This window comes from Myotis nattereri (genome assembly GCF_964212035.1).
Source record: "Myotis nattereri genome assembly, chromosome: 4".
Classification (NCBI taxonomy): Eukaryota; Metazoa; Chordata; class Mammalia; order Chiroptera; family Vespertilionidae; genus Myotis; species Myotis nattereri.
The window spans coordinates 1255172-1275427 of record NC_138079.1 but is presented as its reverse complement, the minus strand read 5'-3'; the positions used below and the strand labels follow the sequence as shown (position 1 = coordinate 1275427).

Sequence of the window (20256 nt, the reverse complement as noted above, 5' to 3'; positions counted from 1 at the left end):
GAGTCCAGCACGCCAGTGCACGCACGCAGAGTGGGGTCCATGCCCTGCACTCGGGCACAGAACCGTGCGTGGCTCCCGCTTGTCCGCGGGAGGAAGCCAGCCCCGGCCCGTGAGGACCTGCACGCCGGCTGGGGCTGCCTCTGCAGCTTCTCCAATCCCGCCCTCCCCGGCCAAGTGTCATGTAGATTTACTTAAAACTCCCCGCAGGGGCCCTGGTCGCACATACCTCCACGCCTCAGACGCCTGGACCTGCGTTGTTCCTGATGACACTGACCCGCCTCCTTCTCCTCGGAGAGGCCTCCCGAGTCCCTCGGCGCCGTGGGCACACCTCACCTCAGAGCTGGGCTGCCGTGTCGCCCTCTCTGCCAACAGCCGGTCCTTCTCCCGGGAGCTAGCGTGCGCATCAGGCTCTGGTGTCTGAAGGCAGCTGGTAAGTGTGTGGGGTGAATAAGTCGGGGGGTTGAGGGGGGCACTTTGTGAAATTGATGGGGTAGAGGTAGAAGAGGGGGGACCAGCTATGATTGTAACAAATGTTAAATGCTGTTAACCGTGAAGGCACGTTCTCACCTGGCTGGGAGGTGCACGTGGGGCCTGGGAGCTCCCCTGGGAATGCAGCCCGTCCTCCCCATCGGGGAGCTGCCTGTTACCATGGAGAGATGAGCAACCTGTTGCAGAAACCAGAGCCGCCAGCTCTTTGCATATCGCCAGCGCTTTGAAGACCCCCCGCCTTTGCATACCTGCAGGTGTTTGCAGGTCTCCAGCCCCCATTGCCTGTGAACTGCCCGTTTGGCACACCCTTTGCCCACTTCCCATGTAGTCTTTGTCCTTCTGCCCAATATAAACAGCTGGTTTATGGGGCGCAGAGCAGACGTGTGTGGGTGGCCTGCTGCTCTCCCTGCTGCCGGCAGGACTGGAATGAACGCTCACACAGGACTCAGCCCTGTTTCTGCTTCATTGGCGCAGGGAGGGACAGGCAGCGGAGACCCATTGATTGTCCAGTTACAATAGGACCTGGGTTGATCAGGTCTGGGTTGATCGGGCTGGGTTCATTCATTCGTTCATTCATTCATTCGTTCATTCATGACGAAGCCCTTATTGCTCTTCTAACGTCTGTGAAAGGTGGGACCCGGCTTATCAGGGACACAGGATGCCCTCTCCTGTCCGTGTGGGGCTCCCGTTCTGTGCAGGACGGTGATGCAGCCAAGTAACTCAGGGTGACTCTTCGAGCCGCTCTCCCGGCCCGAGTCCTCCCGCAAAGGCTTCTCTCTCCCGTGTGGGCTGTGTGGACGCTCCCGCTGGCGCCCCTGTGACTCGGCCTAAGATTAAATCCAGGTGGTCCTGGTGGAGCTGCGAGGCCTCTTCTCTGGTTCCCGCCCGTCCGCCCGCCCCTCCGTGGGGACAGGGGTGAGCGGCCGCAGTGCCCGGGGCACACACCACGCCCGGAGGTTTGGGCTGTGCCTAAATAGCAAATAGCCACGGACCCTCGGCATCTCCTGCCCCGCGGGGCTGCCCTCAATCCGAGCAGCGACTTCCGTTTTGCATTTTTTCCTGAAGATTAATGAGGTCCCAGGCCCTGGGCTCTGATGCACCACCGTGGAATTTCCTTTGAGGTTATTTTTTTCCTCAAATTCAAGACACACTATTTCACTTCCTCCTTGATTTTTTTCCAGAAATATTTTTGTCTTTTTTATAGTTTATCCAGATTAAGTCACAGGCCTGCACCCTGGCCCTATGGAGCTGGGCTGACAGGCAGCTGAGGGACCAGGTAGTCCCTCCCAGCTGGGGAGTCACCCATAGGCTCCCTCCAGGCAGAGGAGCCCCAAAAAGGACACCCACTCGGGGCAACAGATCAGAAACCCGCAGCCGTGGCAGCCCCTCTGGCTACAGTTTGGGGAGCAAACCTGGGCTGTGGAACCCCATGAGCCCCTAGCTGGGTGCTTGTCACGGCTGGAGTTCCCCGAGAAGCCGATGAGAGATGGAGATGAACTGCAGGGGGCTCACTGGGGAGGCTCCGGGGCAGCCCCTGTGGGAGGGAGGGGAGGGCAGGGAAGGGGAGGGGAGGAGAAGACAGGGGAGGGGACGGGAGGGGGCAGGATCAGACAAGAAAGAGAAGCCGAGTTGTGACGCCGTCTTCCCGGGAGTTTGGGAGCTGGCAGAGCTGTCCCACAATGCAGCGAGGGGCCTGGGCCTTTGGGTCCCCAAGTGGTGAGTCTACGGACGCAGGCGACCCCCTGAGAGCCTGTCTGTGGCGGAGGCGGCCCTGACAGATGAGGGCATTTGCCTGCCGAGCGCTCTCAGCTGTGGGCCGGCGAGTCCTCCTTCCTGTGGGGCCTCTGGGCAGCACGCAGGGGGCTCCCCGGGCCGATCCACCTGCCCGACCCCCTCCTGGAGCTCTGGGCGGCCTCCAGCACCCTGTTGCCTGTCAGTGCTCTGGCATCAGCAGGCTCCTCACCTACCCCCACCTCCAGGACGACTGTCTGCAGATGGCCAGCGCTGGGGTCAGACCCGCGTCCCCTGACCCTGAGGAGAGAAGACAATGAGGAGACCCAGGCCACGCTCCCTGCTTCCTCCTGGCACAGCCGGGGGTCAGGGCCCTGGAGGTGGCCAGCCTCCGGCGTGGGGACAGGCGTGGGGACAGGGCGTGTGAGCTCGGAGGTGGCTGGCTCCACCCTCTCCGCCACCCGCAGCAACATTCAGGCCCTGCCTGGAGGACCAGCCATAGCCGCCCCCTGGGTGTGAGCCCACCTCCGGACGGGGGGGTGAGGGGGGCGGCAGGGCGGTTGGCACAGCTGCCCAGCGAGGTGGACCCGGGTCTCAGAAGAGGGTTGGGAAGAACAGCCGTGTCCCACCGGCTGCCCCTGGACGGAGGGCCGGAGTCCTGGCGGCGGCTTCCTGCTCTTGGCCCGTCGAAGGCCACGCTCACCAAACGCACGATGAAGAGCAGCGCCCAGGAGGGAGGACGCTTGGCCACGCCCAGTTTCCCCGACGGAGCAAGAAGCCCTGAGCCCTGAATGTTCTGTGCTCACTGGGCTCCTGGCTGTGCCGAGCACGGCCTGCTCCCTGGTGTTCGCGGGGCCACGGAGCGGCCGCTGCGCGCCTAGCGGGTGGGAATTGCCGCCTCAGAGGCCGCAGGGCACTCGGTGCTGGGAGAGCCCAGCAGGGGGGGGCGGGGGGGGGGGGGTCCCTGTGAAGCCGGGGTCTGAGGTCGGAAGGAATGGGGGCTGCATGCCACCACTTTTCCGTCTTCCTTTGGCGCCCAAACCTTTCTTTCCTTGGGAAGGTCCTGTCTCCCATTGGCCAGGGCACTGCGGGGACTCTTTTCGACCGTAGCTGCAGAGAAAGTTGTGCAGTCACAGGGCCTGATGGGCAGCCCCAACCCCTGCTCCCGAGATGGGGGAGGGAGGGAGACCCTGGTGATGTACGTGTAGCCCCTGGAGTAAGCCAGACCTGAAGCCAGCAAGGCCCACAGTGAGGAGAGCCAGTGCGCCCTTTCTCACCGTGTGGTGTCCCCCTGGGTCCCTGTCACTCGCCACCGCAGAACCTGGCTGCACGGGGAGCGAGCTGGGACAGACACATTGTCTACGGAGGAGCTGGTTGGCCTGCGACCGATCCGGGCTCTTCTCTCCAGCACTGACACTGACCTCCAGAGACGGTGTCGTCGTCAGCTCACGTGGTGGGTGGGACTCCAGGAACAAAGGCTCAGCAGAGCTGGGGGAGGAATCACTGCCCACAGGTGGCAATGCCTCGTGTCGGCCAAAGCGATGGAGGAGCCCAAAGCCCCTGCCTGCGTGTGAGGCCCGGCTCTGCCACCACGAGCTGTGTGGTCAGTGTGCTCACCTGGAAAACGGGTGCGCAGCCGGGGCGCCTCGTGGGGCTGCGTGAGGACCAAACAAACTACCGCAGGTAAAGCTCTCAGAGCAGCGCTGGTGCAGAATAAACACTCGCTCGGGGCCCGCTGCTCTTGGTATTATGTTCTCATCATCAATAACAGAATCATCGTTAAGCCGGAGAAGCCAGAGGCAGCGGGAGAGTGGCCCCGGCGTGAAGAGTCAACAAGCCCGGCCGGTGTGGCTCGTTGTTGAGTGTCGACCTATGAACCAGGAGGTCAAGGTCCGATTTCCAATCAGGGCACCTGCCTGGGTTGCAGGCTCGATCCTCATGTGGGGCGTGCAGGAGGCAGCCGATCCATGATTCCCTCTCATCATTGGTGTCTCTCTCTCTCCCTCTCCCTTCCTCTCTGAAATCAATAAAAATATATTTTAAAAAAAAAAGTCAAATGAGATGAGAAGCAAAGTCACAGGACCACCGACCACAGCGGGAAGAGGAGCGCTGTCTCTGTCCAGAGGCCTCCCACCTCCCTGGGGCCAGGCCCACGGGGGAGTTTTATACCCTCAGCTCAGCCTCCGCCTCTTCTTTTAACCTAAGCCCCTTTGACTGGCTTCTGTCCTGTGCGGGGCCCACACGGCCATGGGTGAGCCTGAGGCAGCGGGGGGGGGGGGGGGGGGCGGGGCAGTGAAGGATGAGAAAAGACAGACAAGAGAAGGAAGCCGGGGCTGGGTGGGACGCTGCCCTCTCTGATGCAGAGCTAGCGACAGCGCCACGGCCTGCAAGCCGCGTCTTTATTTCATAGCCGATCCCACGAGGCAAAGCGAGGGCGGGTCAAGATGTTTACAACGTTCCCTCGGGTTTCGGATCCACTCAGTCACATGCACCTGATCGAGCTTTGTTTACTTGCTGCCCCTCCGCAGCCCACATCACTCAGCCACGGGGGCCACAGGTTCCAACCATCAGGTCAAGCTCACAGCCAGAGCCTTTGGCTACAGTTGTGCTGGGACCTGCACGTGGCTTTGCCAGGAGAGGATCGTGTCCTCTGACCAGCCCCAGGCTTGAACCTGCCCAAACTCGGTAGCCGCTCCCCACACTGTCCCTTGTCCTCAAGCGAGCTTAGCAGGAGCCTGGAGTCTGCAGAGTCCTGTGCCGGCCAGACTGGAGGCCAGCCCGTCCAGCCGCAGCGCTGCCCGGGCATCGCGGCCACGTGTGCCCACAGAGCCTGCCCGGGCATCGCGGCCACGTGTGCCCACAGCGCCTGCCCGGGCATCGCGGCCACGTGTGCCCACAGCGCCTGCACGGGCATCGCGGCCACGTGTGCCCACAGAGCCTGCCCGGGCATCGCGGCCACGTGTGCCCACAGCGCCTGCCCGGGCATCGCGGCCACGTGTGCCCACAGCGCCTGCCCGGGCATCGCGGCCACGTGTGCTGTCTGTCTGATTTCTGCAAAGTCAGCTCCACAGCAAACGCCCTCCGCGGCCCGGGCCAGCGCCCCTTCAGGTGTGGGACAGCCAGTCGTGCTCCCGCGATGCCCAGGTCCAGGCCGTGCAGGACAGGGGCCCTGGCTCCCCCGGAGGAGCAGGCGGTGTTTTCCTTTGTGGGAGCCACAGTGGGGTTGCCCTGCGAACCCAGGGTTTCCAGCTCCCCTCCGCTGAGTGAGTTCTATTCTTAGAAAACCTTGGCCGGGCCCAGGCCTGTCACATTGTTTGTGTGGAATGAGGAAGTGCCGGCTTTTTCAGAATAACAAGCCCGTGTTTTCGAGTCACTGGGGGAAAACTTTTCCCACAACCTGGGAGCGTGGAGCTCACTTCTTCCCACAGGCGGCAGAGTGGACCCCACTTCCTACCTCGCCTGGGGGTCTTGCTTCCCAAGGCCCTCCTTCTGGCCCAGCCCCTGCCCCCCGGTTGTCTTGCCTGTCATCTCACCCGGCCCGGCTCTTCCCAAAGCGGTGCCGCCGCAGGGACCAGCCTCCCAGGGGCCAGACCGGGCTCTGGTGGCTCTGGTGGCTCTGGTGGCTCTGGTGGCTGTGGCTGCATCCGAAGGTGACCCTCCCACACAGGAAGGCCTTGTCGCAACTGAGCTGTTCACTGGAATGGGCTGCAATGTCAGAGGAGAGGAACCCCCAGAAAAGGGGTTCAGAGGCGTGGAGATGGGGAGCTGGGAGCAAACAACCGCCGCCTCCACCCAACCGCACCTCCCAGCACAGTGCCCGCCCCTGGCCCGCCACCTGCACCTCCCAGCAAGGTGCCCCCCACCCCCTGCCTGCACCTCCCAGCTCCCACACCTCCAACCCCCTGCCTGCACCTCCCAGCTCCCACACCTCCAACCCCCTGCCTGCACCTCCCAGCAAGGTGCCCCCCACCCCCTGCCTGCACCTCCCAGCAAGATGCCCCCCACCGCCTGCCTGCACCTCCCAGCAAGGTGCCCCCCACCCCCTGCCCGCACCTCCCAGCAAGGTGCCCCCCACCCCCTGCCTGCACCTCCCAGCAAGGTGCCCCCCAACCCCTGCCTGCACCTCCCAGCAAGGTGCCCCCACCCCCTGCCTGCACCTCCCAGCTCCCACACCTCCAAGGACTCCTGCAGGGTTTTGTTTTCCATTTTGTGAGGCCCCCGCCCCCCATATTCCACCAATAAGTTACATCTGGTGGAAGTTTTTCACTGTTTTGTTTTGTTTGCAACCAAAGAAGCACAAACTTGCGCACACGGTTCACGTGCACCTGATTCACATGCACCTGTGGGTTCAGGTTTGTGTCCATCCCACTGTCTCTCTGGGCTCTTTGTGATTTTTTACTTTTTAAATATATTTTTATTGATGTCAGAGAGGAAGGAAGAGGGAGAGAGAGATAGAAGCATCAATGATGGGAGAGAATCATGGATGGGCTGCCTCCTGCACGCCCCTCTTGGGGATCGAGCCCACAACCCGGCCTATGCCCTGACTGGGAATCGAACCCTGACCTCCTGGTTCATAGGTCGACGCTCAACCACGGAGCCACGCCGGCCGGTATAAAGACACGTACCCTCGCACCCCTCACTCTGCCCCTGGGGACCCCTAACTGGTGGAGACAACGGTGAACTCGCCCCAAATGGACCTGCTGGATTCCTTCCCACTTTCTACTCCGGGCTTTGCTCCCGTCTAGATCTATCGGCGACACGGTCCATGTTCAAACCCCTCGGCGTCTACAGGCACGAGACGAGTCAGTGAAGAAGGTGATCAGCGCCTGCCGATCGCTGGCCTGTGACCGGCCGAGGGTCCGATTCACTAAATACTAGAAAGTCGTCCGCGACCCCGAGTTTCTCGGTTGTTTTCGAGCCCGGGCTCCGCGGTGCCAAGGCCGGCGGCGCTTCCGGAGCCGCATTCCAGGGCTTCCTGCGAAGGTGGGAAAAGGCGGCGCAGGCCCCATGTAAGGAAGAGAGGTACGCGCCAGAGGGGAAGCCGCGAAGGAAGCGGGCCGAGTCCCAAAATAAAAGGCAGGAATCGGCCACTAAAAATAGCGGGGAAGTGCCCGTCTGCCCCCTGCCCCCCCCCCACCCCCGCAGGCCTCGGCCCGGCAGCATTGTGCTGTGTCCAGCGCAGGCTCAGGCTGCTGCCGACTGAAATAGAACATTGTTTGTCCTGTAGGAACGGTCATCTCTGTGGTGGGCGCGGGAGGTGACAGATGATGCCCACTGACTGTCACTGGTCACTCGGTCCCTCTCACGGCAGCCTCAGCTCCGTCCAGGAGCCAGGGGCGCTCTCCGGTGCCCTTAAGAATTCATCTTTAACGGGACACGTTCAAGGCTCCCCTGGTCCAGCCTGGATGCACATGACGGACACCTGAAATCCCAAAAGCGTGAGGCTGCTCACGTGGTACCACCTCCGTTGCCTGCCATCGTTGGAAAGCTGAGCATACGTACGTCAGACTCAGTGACAACACAGAATGCCCAGCACAGAACATGGGCAAAGGCCCTTCCGCTCCGCACGGGAGCCGCCACCCACCCGGCACAGGGGAAGCCCGGAGCCACCGCCCAGCGAGCTCGTGGGAGCGCATCCCGGCTCCCCCGACACGGGCTCGCGGGCCTCCCCTGGGACCTGAGGTCAGCAGAGGGTCCTTCACACGGGGAGCTCTGCCGTGAGCACAGAGCTGCCCACAGGCACGTGTGGCTCCCTGTCTCTGTGAGCTGCTGTTCAGGGTCACAGCCACTGGGCTTCTGGTACCGTCCTGACCGCGCTGTGCAGCCCGGCCGCAGGGTCCCTCCCACCGCTCGGTCGGCGGCCGGATCGCTATGCCAACGACCCCCCTCCCTTCAGAGAAACAGGATGATCGGGTTTAAGAGCATGAACCTCACCCTGGGAACTGCCGACGTGGAGGTCACCCCGACGTGTGTTTAATAATCACTTCCACGCTGTGCATTCCTGTTTTCTCGAGACGCAACAAACACAGGAAATGTTTGCCAACTCCCCAGGTGTCAGGAAATGCCTTAAAACCCTGGTGGCCAGCCACTGGGCGTCCACCTAGGAGCCAGGGGATCACGGTTCTATTCCCGGTCAGGGTACTTGCCCAGGTTGCGGGCTCGATGCCCAGTGTGGGGCGTGCAGGAGGCGGCCGATCCATGATTCTCTCTCATCATGGATGTTTCTCTTTCTCTCTCCCTCTCCCTTCCTCTCTGAAATCAATAAACATATATTTTTTAAAAATCCAACGCCCTGGAGGCCTGGCCGCCCGCTCGGGCTCCACACCTGGGCAGGAGCAGAGGTCACTGCATTGTAAGGCGTGAGCTTAGATGCAGGGAGCGTCCTTCCTCCCTTCCGAGGACTCCCTGGCCTGGCTTCCGTGGGACCAATCATTTGTTCCAGAAGAGGTGCCACGCGTGCTCCGTGCCTGGCAGCCTTCCTGGGGGTTATAAGGAAACCACGATTCTCTACGTTTACTTGGTTTGGAACCCTATTTCGATATCTACCGAAGTGCCCAGATGACAAAGGCCATCTCAAAACGACTGAAATACAGGGAGGGTTCTGTTCCCACGTCACTGTGTATGTAGCGAACGGCTGCTTTGTTTTTGTGTGTTTCAACGTAAATGCTCCAAAATGGAGGGAGCTTTATTCTTTTTCCCAACTGTCACACTCACTGAAGTTTCCAGGAACTAGCTAAAAATATAAAGAACAAGATAAGCACCAATATGAATATCTCTATATTTATGTATTTTTTTCCCAAAAGAAGATTATTCAGAGGGCATTGCGGCAGGCGTTTCCACTCACCATACAGTGGAGACGCGCAGGCAGCCTCCCCGTGGCCGTCTGCGGAAATCACGGCGTCTCCGTCCCCTGGTACCCGCTGCCTCTGGGTGCCCCTGGAGACGCGCGAGGAGCCCCCTGGGTGCACCTGCATGGCCAGCGGCGGCAGTAGAAGCTCACCAAGGCCGCTCAGTGTCCAGCCGTGCGAAGAGGCAATTGTTTCCATGGACACGAACGTGAATGTTTGGGGGGAAACCCAATGAAGGTGTCACTTTAGAAAACAGCTGCTCTCCAACTGGGGGGAAGGGAGTCATGTAAAGCGAGGTGTCTGCACCTTGACGGTGGGGAAGGGAGGGTGTCCCCAATGCCTGAGGGAGCAGAGCTCCCCTGGCCAACCTACTTGTCCACTTTACTGGCTCGATCGTATGCTCACAGTGTTCAGTCACTCATGTCCCAGGAGGCAGGACAAGCAGCCGTCAGGGGGACAGGGAGCTGGCAGGTGAAAGACCCCTTAGTAGCTGCTGTTCTGTGGGGGACAGAGGCCTGTCACCTGTTTCATTCTTCCATCCATCCATCCTCTGCCCATCCATCCGTCCGTCCATCTGTCCGTCCATCCATCTATCCATCCTCTTCCCATCCATCCATCCATCCCTCTGCCCATCCATCCATCTGTCCGTCCATCTGTCTGTCCATCCATCTACCCATCCATCCATCCATCCATCCATCCATCCATCCATCCGTCTGTCCATCCATCTATCCATCCATCCATCCGTCCATCTGTCTGTCCATCCATCTATCCATCCATCCCTCTTCTCATCCATCCATCCTCTTCCCATCCATCCATCCGTCCATCTGTCCATCTGTCCATCCATCCATCTATCCCTCCATTCCTCTTCCCATCTGTCCATCCCTCTTCTCATCCATCCCTTTACCTACCTATCTACCCATTTACCCTTCCTCTCATGCATTCACCCATTCATTGCAGAAGTATTTATTACATGGAATATATGCCCACTTGCTTTCTCTTCAGTATCAATGAAGTTGGGCCTCATTGGAGACCACTGACCTTGGCATTTTCCTTTGCTTCTCTGGTGTTTCCCAGATTGATCCATGGGGTTCAGGAAAAAAAATTTCAGAACTACTGTTTACATTTATCTTGTATGGCTTTTAAAAGTTCCTAGCTTGAGTGTTTTATGATGAGCACTAGAGGCCCGGTGCACGAAATTCATGCAAGGGGCTCAGCCCTCACAGCTGTAGTGGCTGCCTCAGCCCTCGTAGCCCCAGCTTCCTCTGGAAGGTCGTCTGGAAGGATGTCCAGAAGGTCATTTGGCTGTCTGGTCTAATTAGCATATTGTGCTTTTATTTTATTATAGATATTGTATTAAGACTATGCTGTGTATCTAGTTTAAAATCACATGCTCAAAAGTATTGCCATCAAAGCGTGCAGAATCCAAACATGTGGAGACCACTGCTGTGAAGAATAGTCAGAAGACGGCAGAGCCGTTCGGGACAGACAGACACCAGCACCCGGAGGGAAGGGCACGGGGCCCCGGGCATGAAGCTGGGCAGCTGGAGACTCCTCTGCCCCTGAGAGCAGGTGAGCCCGCCTTGGTTTGACTTTACTGCCCAAGGTCTCACAGGTGGCGGGTGCCGTGCGGGGGGCAGAAGCCAACCCCTCCTCGTCTAGCTCCTGCCCCGCGGTCCCCGCCACCCCTCGGGGCACTGGGCTGAGGCCAGACCGCTGGCCACGGCAGCAGATCTGTCAGTGACCTCACTCCTTGAGAGCACATCCTGCAACGGCACTGCCCAGCCTGCAGGCCAAGGCTTCCGGTGCTTTCCGCTCCTATTGGTGGTAACTCTACCTCTTGCCTGAGTGTGACTGTCGCTCACTCACATCGTTCTCCCACCTCAAGAAAAGGGACAAAGAGCCCTGGCCTGTTGGGCTCAGTGGATAGAGCGTCGGCCTGCAGACCGAAGAGTCCCGACCCAGGTTCGATTCCGGTCAAGGGCATGTACCTCGGTTGCAGGCTCCTCCCCGGCCCGGCCCTGGCCGTGCGCATGCAGGAGGCAACCCATCCATATGTCTCCCTCACATCGATGTTTGTCTTTCCCTCTCTCTTCCACTGTCTAAAAATCAATGGGAAAAGTGTCCTCAGGGGAGGATTTTTTTAAAAAGGGCGGGGGGAGATTAATTCAGGCAAACTGGGTGTTTCCCCTAATACAGAAATAAGTGTCTTCGTGCGGTGTCAGTTCCCTGAAAGCGCGTCCATCGCTGCCCGCCAGGCTGAGGGGACCTCCGCGCTCCTCGCTGCGCAGCCCTCGAGCCTCACAGCGCCCGCCTGTCCTTTACGCGCACCGAGGGCCGCCTACCTCGGCGCGTCCCACCTCCCAGCACCGCAGGGTCTCTCCGCCTTCTGTTCCGCTCTGTAGAATGGGCTCATGCATCGGGACAGCGTTGGTAGGAAGCTGTAAGGCACGAGCAGACAAAAAGCGGGAGGCAAAGAAGTAGATACGCTGGTTTTGACCCCAGATGCTTATCTGGAGCAGAAAATTCCGGTGAGGAACTCGCCCTTCCATGTGTATGAAAGAGTTCTGGTTCATTGGACGAACCATTTAAATAACTTCTAACGATTTAACAAAATCACAAATGGACTCAGAACACCGTCTTGCTTTTTTATTGAACAATCATAAACGTGTCCCTTAAAAAACAAATTCTAACAGCTTATTCCGTTTACATTCAAAGACCGTTCGACACACACACTCACGGCTTTGTTGGCAAACTTTGAGAATAAAACATAGGTAAATATTGAAATAGTTCTTAAATAAGTCTTTACTCCAAATGAAACGCTTCTGCAAAAGTTTCCCCACAAACTCCAGCAAACAGCGCTGTTGGCGCACAGGTCCTCCCAGGGGTGCTCATAATTCCATGTATCAACTGCATTTAAAGGTGAAAAGCATGAAAGGAACTAGACTTTACAGCTGGCATTCCCTGTGAAACTGGCTCCTTTCCAAACCTCCCTTAAAGCTATTTTCTACTTTAAGTTTAAAACTTGTCAGAGTCCCTGCACTTACTTTTAAATAAATTCTCTCTGTTGCTCATTTTGTGACATTTTGTAAATCCAGTGACTCGATTTTCTAGGTTCCTATTATGCTTTCTCACTATAATATTACTATAATTATTAATAAAAATTTCCCGTGCCTTGGATCTTTGTTCTAAGCATTTTAAACAATATTAGGTTCATTTTCCCAAGAGGGCGATAAATATCGGCGTGGGGGATGTCTCATCCTAACAACCGTGTACAAAAACATATAAATATTGACCATCACACCTCCCCCAAGTGGGCCACATACTTCCCAGGCCCTCGGTCTGGGGTGCGGCCTGACGGCTTTTCCTGCCAGCGCACCCGCCAGAGCCGGCGCCAGGAGCCTCCTGAGCCCGGGGAGCGCCCCGTCTGAGGCTGGCACGCCCACTCCACCCGCTGCAGCCGCCCCCGGCCCTCGGGGACTGTTCTGCTTCGGTTTTCCCAAAAGTGAAAAGAAGCTCAATGACATTCTACGGATACAGTGACAAGGAGGACCCGCCTGTCATCCCCCCACCCCCCACCCCATCTTCTCTTGCTCCGAGCCCTTCCACCGCCCGACACACGTCGGTGTGCATCCCAGAGTTCACGTGCGTCCGGGCGAGGGACGTGGCCGCGCTGTGACTCGGCCGCAGCTGTCTCCTCGGCTGACCTGCCCGCGTGGCCTGGCTGCGTTCCGGTCCTTCAGCACTAATCTACACGCGAATGTGACACGGCTGCATGCATTCGAATATGTGGCAAAGCCTAAGGGTTCCGTCGGCGGCGCTGCACGGGTGTTAGTAGCCTGCTCTTCCTTCTGGGCCCGCCCTGAGTCCTGCTTGTCTCCAGAAGGTGCACGGCCTATGCTACAAGCGGAGGTTCCTAAGTGTCGGCTGGGGGTCGGATGCTCATTCAAACAGTCTTCGCTCGGAGCGCCCGCGGGGTCAGCGGGGCTCTAACCACTTGGTGCCGGGAGAGCGGGCGGCGTGCTGGCTCCGGACGTCCTGCGTCACGGCGTTGCCGTCGCCAGACCCGGCGTCAGGCTCTGAAACGGGAGAAACGCACCGTTAGGCCTCCAGGGTCAGGAGTGACACCCTGAGCACGTGCAGGCTGCGCTCTGTGCCCTCCGCGCCCTGTGACCCGCGCCTCCCCCTGAGCTGCCTCTCCTCCCACCTGGCACCGAGACATCGTCTCACAGGGCACTGCCCGCGTCTTTTCTCCTCCTTTCCGTGTCCCCTCACTCCACCGCCAGCCCACCAGCGCCACGGCAAGGGCTGCGTTCTGCCTGTTGCCACACCAGTGCCGGGAGCGTAGCAGGTGCTTAATGAACACGTGCGTGTCGGCAAGGGCTGTGCGAACAGCGCTCTCGGCGAGACGCTCGCGCTCCTGGCCTGGAGGAGGAGGAGGCCCTTGGTGTGGCTCCCGGCGGACGGAAGGGCGAACGTCTGCAAAGACAGGCCTCTCTCCTCTCCGGGAGAAAAGCGTGTCATGCTGAGAATGCGCTCGGATGGGGTTTCCTGCTTCTGAGGGGAGCCAGGTGTTGGCGGCAGCAGCACACGCACAAAGTGGGAGGCTGGAAGGTTCGTGCAGCTGGAGGTGCCGTGTGTGAGCCACGGACCAGCTCAGATGCTGCCACCCCTCCCGCGCCCCAAAAAGTTGCTGTGAATTTCCAGTCTGGGGGGGGGAGAAGGGGGGGAGAGAGAGAGAGAGAGAGAGAGGAAGCCAGGAAGCTCGCTTGCCAAGGGTGTTATACCCAACAGGTAGGAAGTCGAGGTGACGACCTGGTGGAATGAGGGGGCCCCCTGTGCGGTGACCCTCGGAGCCCACACAGCCTGTGCAGAGGCGACGTGAAGCCCGGACAGGACCCTGGCCCCAAACCCCCTCCTGGGAACCGCAGCGTGGGAGCCCCCGAAAGCCCCGCCAGGAAACGCACAGCTGCTTGCGGGCTCCGGGCGCCCAGTCACAGGCGGTTAGGGGGCCCCTTCTCGGCCCTGAGCTGCCTGAGGCGCCCGAGCTTACACGCTGGCCAGCTCCTTAGCTAATCTGCAAGGAAACTCCTTGGCTCAGAACATGCTTCCTTCGTAAATGTCTCCTGAGAAGCTGGTCTCGGATTTGGGGAGAGTGTGTGAGTGTCATGCCACTTCCGTCCTGCAGAATGCTCCTGAGGCGCCTGTCGGTACAGCGGCCACGGTGTCCACACCCGCGAGGCTGCGGGCCGGAGCCTGCACGCGCCCTGTGGGGGACGCGCTGTGCGGGGCGGACACAGGTGGGCGCCGGGAGGGCCCTCGTCGGCATCCCCCACGCGCATCCCCAACCTCAGAGGCTCCCGAGGGGCTCGTTTCTCTCGGTGGAAAAGCTTAGGTGCGACCTTACACGCTGCAGAGGGGTGTGACGCTGTGTCCCCGGTTCTCTGGCCTCTGGTTCTCAGAAAGCAAATAGATAAACAGCGCAAGCGCTCGGCAGCGAGCCGCACACAGCGGGTGCGAGCCCCGCAGCAAACGCATCAGACCTCCCAAAGCCCCTCTCGGGCGCAGAGCCGCGGCTGTGGACGGAGAACGTGAGGAAGGGGGTGGCGGGGGGTATTGGGGTTTTATTGGGGGCTGAGAACAATGTTCTGGGACCATTTCGAGGTGGTGGCCCCTCGGCACTGTGAATACACCAAATGCCACGGAACTCGTCACTTTAAAACGGTTAATTTATGTGATGTGAACACCACCTCAGCACAAAAAAATGTAGGTCTTAATTTCTGTTCTGCTTTTCAAGGACCATAGGGACAATTCACAAGTAGCTGAAATGTTCATAATGATCTAAATTTCCACATCAGATAGTCACACCGTTACTCAGCAAATAGGTTAAGAAGGGTTTTCATTTTAAACTAATATTTAAGGGCATAGCCATACTTAAAAATAGTCATTATTAAAAGCTCATTATTTTCCCTTAATCATAAGGCGCTGAATTGCACCCATGTGTAAGGAGGGGGAGCTGGGAAACAGCCCATTTGCCAGCGATTTCTAATCCTAATTCATTTGAGTTGCAAAGGGCCAGGAAAAAACCCTAAATAAAGTGGCTTTGGATTGTCAAGTATTTAAATACAAGGGGGGGGGGGTTACTGATACTAGTTCTGTGGCTACATGTCGTTTTAAATGAGCTGCTTTCCATCGAAGCTGGACTGGACCGGACATTGATTCAACAAGAAAACCAAGCCGTGCAGGGCACGCGGCCCAGGCTGTGTCCCCACGACCCGGTAAGAGACGCCGTGGGCTGGCGAGCGGCCTGTGAGGACCGCCTCCCCCGCGCCGAGGGTCAGAGACAATCCCCAAGTTCCAGCCACAGACGCCTCTCTGCTCCTCTCCAAGGTCCACAGAAAACACGCTTGGAGTTACGCCACGAAATGCTTCCATTTGGCTAAAACGCGTTTTCTGGGCTCCCTCTCGGCTCTTAGACCGTATCCCCCGACTTCCTGAGTCCTTGTAGGGGAGGCTGGGAGGCGCGGCTCACCAGCCACACGCGGCTCTTGGGCCCCTTGAGTGCGGCTCTTCCACAAAATACCGACTTCTGCGCATGGACCACGAAGTTTCCATCGCACTATACGTGTGTGCCCGCACGTGGTATTTTGTGGAAGAGCCACACTCAAGGGGCCCAAGAGCCGCGTGTGGCTCGCGAGCCGCAGTTTGCCGACCACGGGTAGCACGTCCATCAGACAGGCACTGAAGAGTTTCAAGAACTTTCTTGTCTTCGTTGGTTTTTCTTTTTATTACAGGTGTGTTTTGGGGCGTGTTTTTTTTTGGGGGGGGTATAATTGATCTTGTTTATCCTCCATAAAAGCTGGGTAAACTTTATGAGAAATCATATAATCTTCTAAATTATTAATAAGATCTTTTTAAAAAAAACAGCAGCAGCAACCCCCTCCCCCTCGGTAACACGGACCCTCAGCGCAACGCCCGCCCGCGTCCCCGGCCCAGGCTCACCTGCGCGGGGAGCGCCTCTGTCGGGGGACCTGGCGGCCTCATGCTGGAGGAAGGGGTGCTGCAGACACCGGCCAGTCACCCTGTCGCACACGCCCAGCGGACAGCGGCAGGTCTCCCTGCAGTCCATCCCGAAGGTGCCGAAGGGGCAGTCTGCGGGCAGAGGGCAGGTTAGGGGCTCCCGCACCGCCCGCCCCACGCCTGCGGGCACTGCCTGGGAGCTGAGCAAACCGCGGGAGTCGGGGCTGCCAGGTAAAAGCCCGTCCTCGGAAGCAGACTGGGGACGCTGAACTGTCAGTCACAAGTGTGGGAGCCAGTGAACTAAATAAACCACCCAACAGAGTAGACCCAGACTCCGAGAAACAGAACAGCCTGGCGGCTGTGGGGAGGGTGCTGGGGGCGGGGGAAAGAGCGAAGGGAGTCAGCAAAAAGCTACCCGAAGCTCCACAGGCAACAGCGGGCAGAGGAAAGGGCGAGGGGGAAGGGCGAGGCAGGTGAATGGTGATGGCAGGGGATCAGACGTGTGTGGTGTACACACACCACAACGTACAGGCGATAGGTTGTAGAGCTGTACCCTGGGAACTGTACGCTGTCATGAACAACGCCACCCAATAAACAGAGCCATAAGCAAACGTCAAACCACGGACTGCGGGCGGAGAGGTGCCTCGGGCGCTGGCCCTCGTGGGGCTGAGCCGGGGAGGTCGAGTTCCCGTGTGAAAGGCGTGTGGCTCTGACGGGACAAAGGCCCCAGCACAGCCACGCGTGACAGGCAGAGCCTGCCTCCTGGCGCAGGGACCCCTGGTCAGCGCACACCCACCCGGCAGAGACAGGCGGAGGCTGCGCCCCGAGGAGGGGCAGGGAGGTGTCAGGATGGATCTGGGGGAGATGCAGGTGGGAGAGGCAGGGCTCGCACAGGGTCAGGTGCGGGGAGGGGACCCTGCTGCAAGTCGGTCGCGGAGAGCCCTCCAGGGGGCGCTGAGACGCCGCCCGGGGAAGCACCGCTGGGCTCAGCCATCTCGGTGATGCAGGGAACTGAAACCTGAGCCACAGCCCCGTGCACGTCTGTGTAACCTGGGCAGAGGTCCTGGGTGTTCAACAGACATGTGTCGGCGGCTGCCTGTTACCTGGCAACACAGCGCCAAGCACACGGGTGTTCAGAAGGATCTGACAGGCCACTGTGTGTGCCCTGTCCGTGTGAGCGCTGGTCCCTAAGAGGCTGCGGCGGGGCTGCCTGCAGCCAAGCGCACGGAGGGAGGGCCTCTCTCCAGCCTGGGGGGCTCACAGGTTCCGGCTCCGGCCGAGGGAAGAGCGCTCCGGCGACACAGGCCTGCGCCTGGAGGGCGATGCCAAACAGCCATCCCCCCCGTCTCTCTAAGACGCACCGCGTCCACAGCGACTCGGACACTTGGGGGCACGAGAGCGCTGGACGCCCGGTGCCTGGCAGTCTGAGTCCCTGCCCGTCCGAGGGCGCGTCCACACCGTCTGCACAGGAGGCTGCTGCCAGGAGAAAGGCGGGCGCCGTCTGCCCCCCGACGCCCGGCAGGGCTGCTGGCCGCTGCCCCCCGAGCTGCCTGCGGCGAGGACTGTCTGTGGCTGAGAGAAGATGTCCTCGCCCGTCTACCTTTCACCTAAACTAAGCCCCAAATAAAACGCTCCCGACAGTCCGAGCAGTTTCCTAGCCTGTAGCATGTTTTACGGGTTAAGCGGGGGTTCGTTTGTAAAGTATCTGTCCACGAGGAAGGAGAATTAATGATTCAGTTCTGATGCCTGGTTTTCAGTCGTAAAAGCACACCGTTGTACCCAATACATGAAACGTCAGCGTTCCCAGACGTTTCCCCGGCCCCTTAGTAACGTTAAAGGCCCCCTGGTGTTACAGCACTGATGGCCGTGCGGCAGCATCTGGTGCCTCTTAATAATGGCTCTTAATGGTGCCAACACGAGGGACCCGTAGGTCCTTCTTCCGATTCTCAGCATGTTAGCCATTTTAAGCCATAACCACGGCGTTTGAGGAGAATTCTGCAAATGCTTGGCCCCGTCCTGAGCGGCCGCGGTAACCTGACCACTTACTGTCAGGCTGTGAGGCTGCCAGCCTCGTCCTTACAGAAGCCCGCCTTCTCTTTCCCGGTGTCATGTCTGCCTGTTTTACTCCACCTGCTACCTTCCCAGACGACCGGAGCCCCTGACCGGGTGGGAGGAGGGGTGCTCCCCGCCTCGGGGTCCCTCCTCCAAGGGGAGCTGTGCTGTCAGGGGAGGAAACCCCCGGCTCACAGGGCGCATCGGGTTCGTCGGAAACGCTCATCTTGAGAGATGCCCTCCGTCCCGGGACCTTTCAGAATCACAGAATCCCTAAAGCGGGGCCGGGCAGCCCTCCCCGAGGCACCCATGCCACCCGGCAGTCACTGCCGGCTGGAGAGCACCCGGTGCCCAGCGAGGTTACCTGCCTGCTCCCGAGAGTCCCACCAGGAAGGCAGCACCGTCCTCCGCTCCCTGTCCCTGTGACATGCCTGCCTGGCCTGGCCCTCGCCCACCTGTCCCCCTCGGGTCCTCGGGCAGAGAGGCCCCCACCTCCCAGCTGGCTTCGCCCCGTGCACCCCGGGCGGGGAGCAGCCGGGGCCCCCCTTTACCTTTGCAGATGCCGTACTCGTCGCCGAACGCATCCTCCTCGCTGTAGAACTGGCACCTCAGCCCCGGGCCGCACTTGGCGCCATCCATGCCCACGACGGTGCGGTAGCAGGTGTGCCCGCGCTCGGCCGCGCAGACGCGGCAGCAGCCGCAGTCGTCCAGCACCGTCCTCGGGCAGCGCCGGCCACTGGCGCACGGGGCGTCGCAGCGCTGCGGGCAGTCCACCGCGTACCCGCTGCTCCGGGCCGGGGGCGCGGGCACCAGGGGCGCGGGGACCAGGGGCGCGGGGACCAGGAGTGTGGCCAGCAGCAGCAGGCAGGCCCGCATGCTTCCCGGGGGCTGGGCTCCTCCTCCTCCTCCTGGTGGGGTCCTGGCTGGCGCCCAGGGGAGCTGAGCCGAGCCGAGCCCGTGCCCACGTGCGGGTTTTAGGTGCGCTGGCCGCCCCGGCCTCCGGCAGGTCCCCTCAGGCAGCGGCCGCTGCGTCCCTGCCAGGCTGTCGTTTCGGTTTGGAAACCCAGGATGAAGCCGGGTTAGCTCGCCGCTGCCATCCAGGAATTGAAAAGCCCTCGCTGATGTCATCTATTATGTTGAGACGGTTGTTTTGCATGAGGAGTGAAAACCCCGCTCACTTCCGTCTCCGGGGCTCAAGGCCGTCTGCAGGGGGACCGAGCTGCCCGGCCTCCTCAGCGCAGGGCTGTCGGCCGCTCCTTCCAGGAGGAAGCCACGCGCGGTGCCTCCCCGCAGCCAGCGGCCAGGAGGCCACTGGGAAGAGAAAGGCCACACTGCCTTCCAGCGCTCCCGCGGGAAACAGCTCGAAAGGGATGTTTTCAAAGACCCCCCTTCCCCGCCCTCTCCTCCGACGCTTCCCTAAGGCAGTTCGCACCGCACACGTCTGGGTTTGTCGTGGGCGTAGCTGGATTTCTAGAAAGAGGGGGCGTTGCAGCCGGGAATGGCCCTTAAGATCAGCGCAGAGAGCGCAGAGGAGTGGGACCCCGCTGGGCTGGCCCGCGCTGTTCAGGCTGGAAACACTTAGCAGCTGCCGCCTGGGACCGCAGCCCCGCGAGGGGGCTCATCCATCACCGCCTGCCTGGCCAGTGGCTGAGCCCATCCGAGCCCTTCCCTCACCTCCTGGCGTCCTCAGAGCCTCAGGAAACCACCAAGCGGGGCAGCGGGCCCAGGGAAACAGCCGCGCCGGCGGGAACGGCCCCCTGCGGCAGGGAGGCGAGTGTCAGGGAAAACATTACCCCCCGGGAAGCAAGGTCTCCAGCCTGCCTGGGCCCCAGGGCCTGGACCACCTGGGGCGGGGGGGGGGTTGGGGGGGGCGGCCTCTTAGGATACTGCTCAGCGAGGTTCGTGGGGCAGAAAAGGAAGGTTGAAGAGGAGAGAGGAGACTGCTAGCCCAGCCACATGTGGGTTCCAAGAGCTGCACCCACGCACCCCTGTCGGAACAGAAACGCCCCCCCTGGCAGTCAGTGACTGTGCAGCCCCATCAGCTGGTGGCTTGGTGGTCACAGGCTCGCTGTGGCGGACACAGGCTGCCCCTCTGCAGAGAGTCGTGTGTCAGCTGGTG

At 60.2% G+C, this 20256-nt stretch overlaps 2 protein-coding genes across 2 annotated transcripts in view; one reads left to right on the top strand and one right to left on the bottom strand.

Moving 5' to 3' along the window:
* Positions 1 to 207: 207 nt before the first annotated feature.
* The window catches only part of GZMK (granzyme K), a 39380-nt gene continuing 19331 nt past the window's right edge, over positions 208 to 20256 (top strand). The window contains exon 1 of the mRNA XM_081089701.1: positions 208 to 430. The gene's annotated coding sequence lies outside the window, so the exon portion shown is untranslated. The remainder of the gene's footprint in view (positions 431 to 20256) is intronic.
* On the bottom strand, positions 11701 to 19094 carry ESM1 (endothelial cell specific molecule 1). Its single transcript, XM_081090494.1, has 3 exons — positions 18689 to 19094; positions 16068 to 16217; positions 11701 to 13144 (listed from the first exon to the last, which is right to left on the bottom strand). The coding sequence occupies exons 1-3, from the start codon at positions 19011 to 19013 to the stop codon at positions 13044 to 13046; spliced, it is 576 nt and encodes a 191-aa protein (XP_080946620.1). The 5' UTR covers positions 19014 to 19094; the 3' UTR covers positions 11701 to 13043.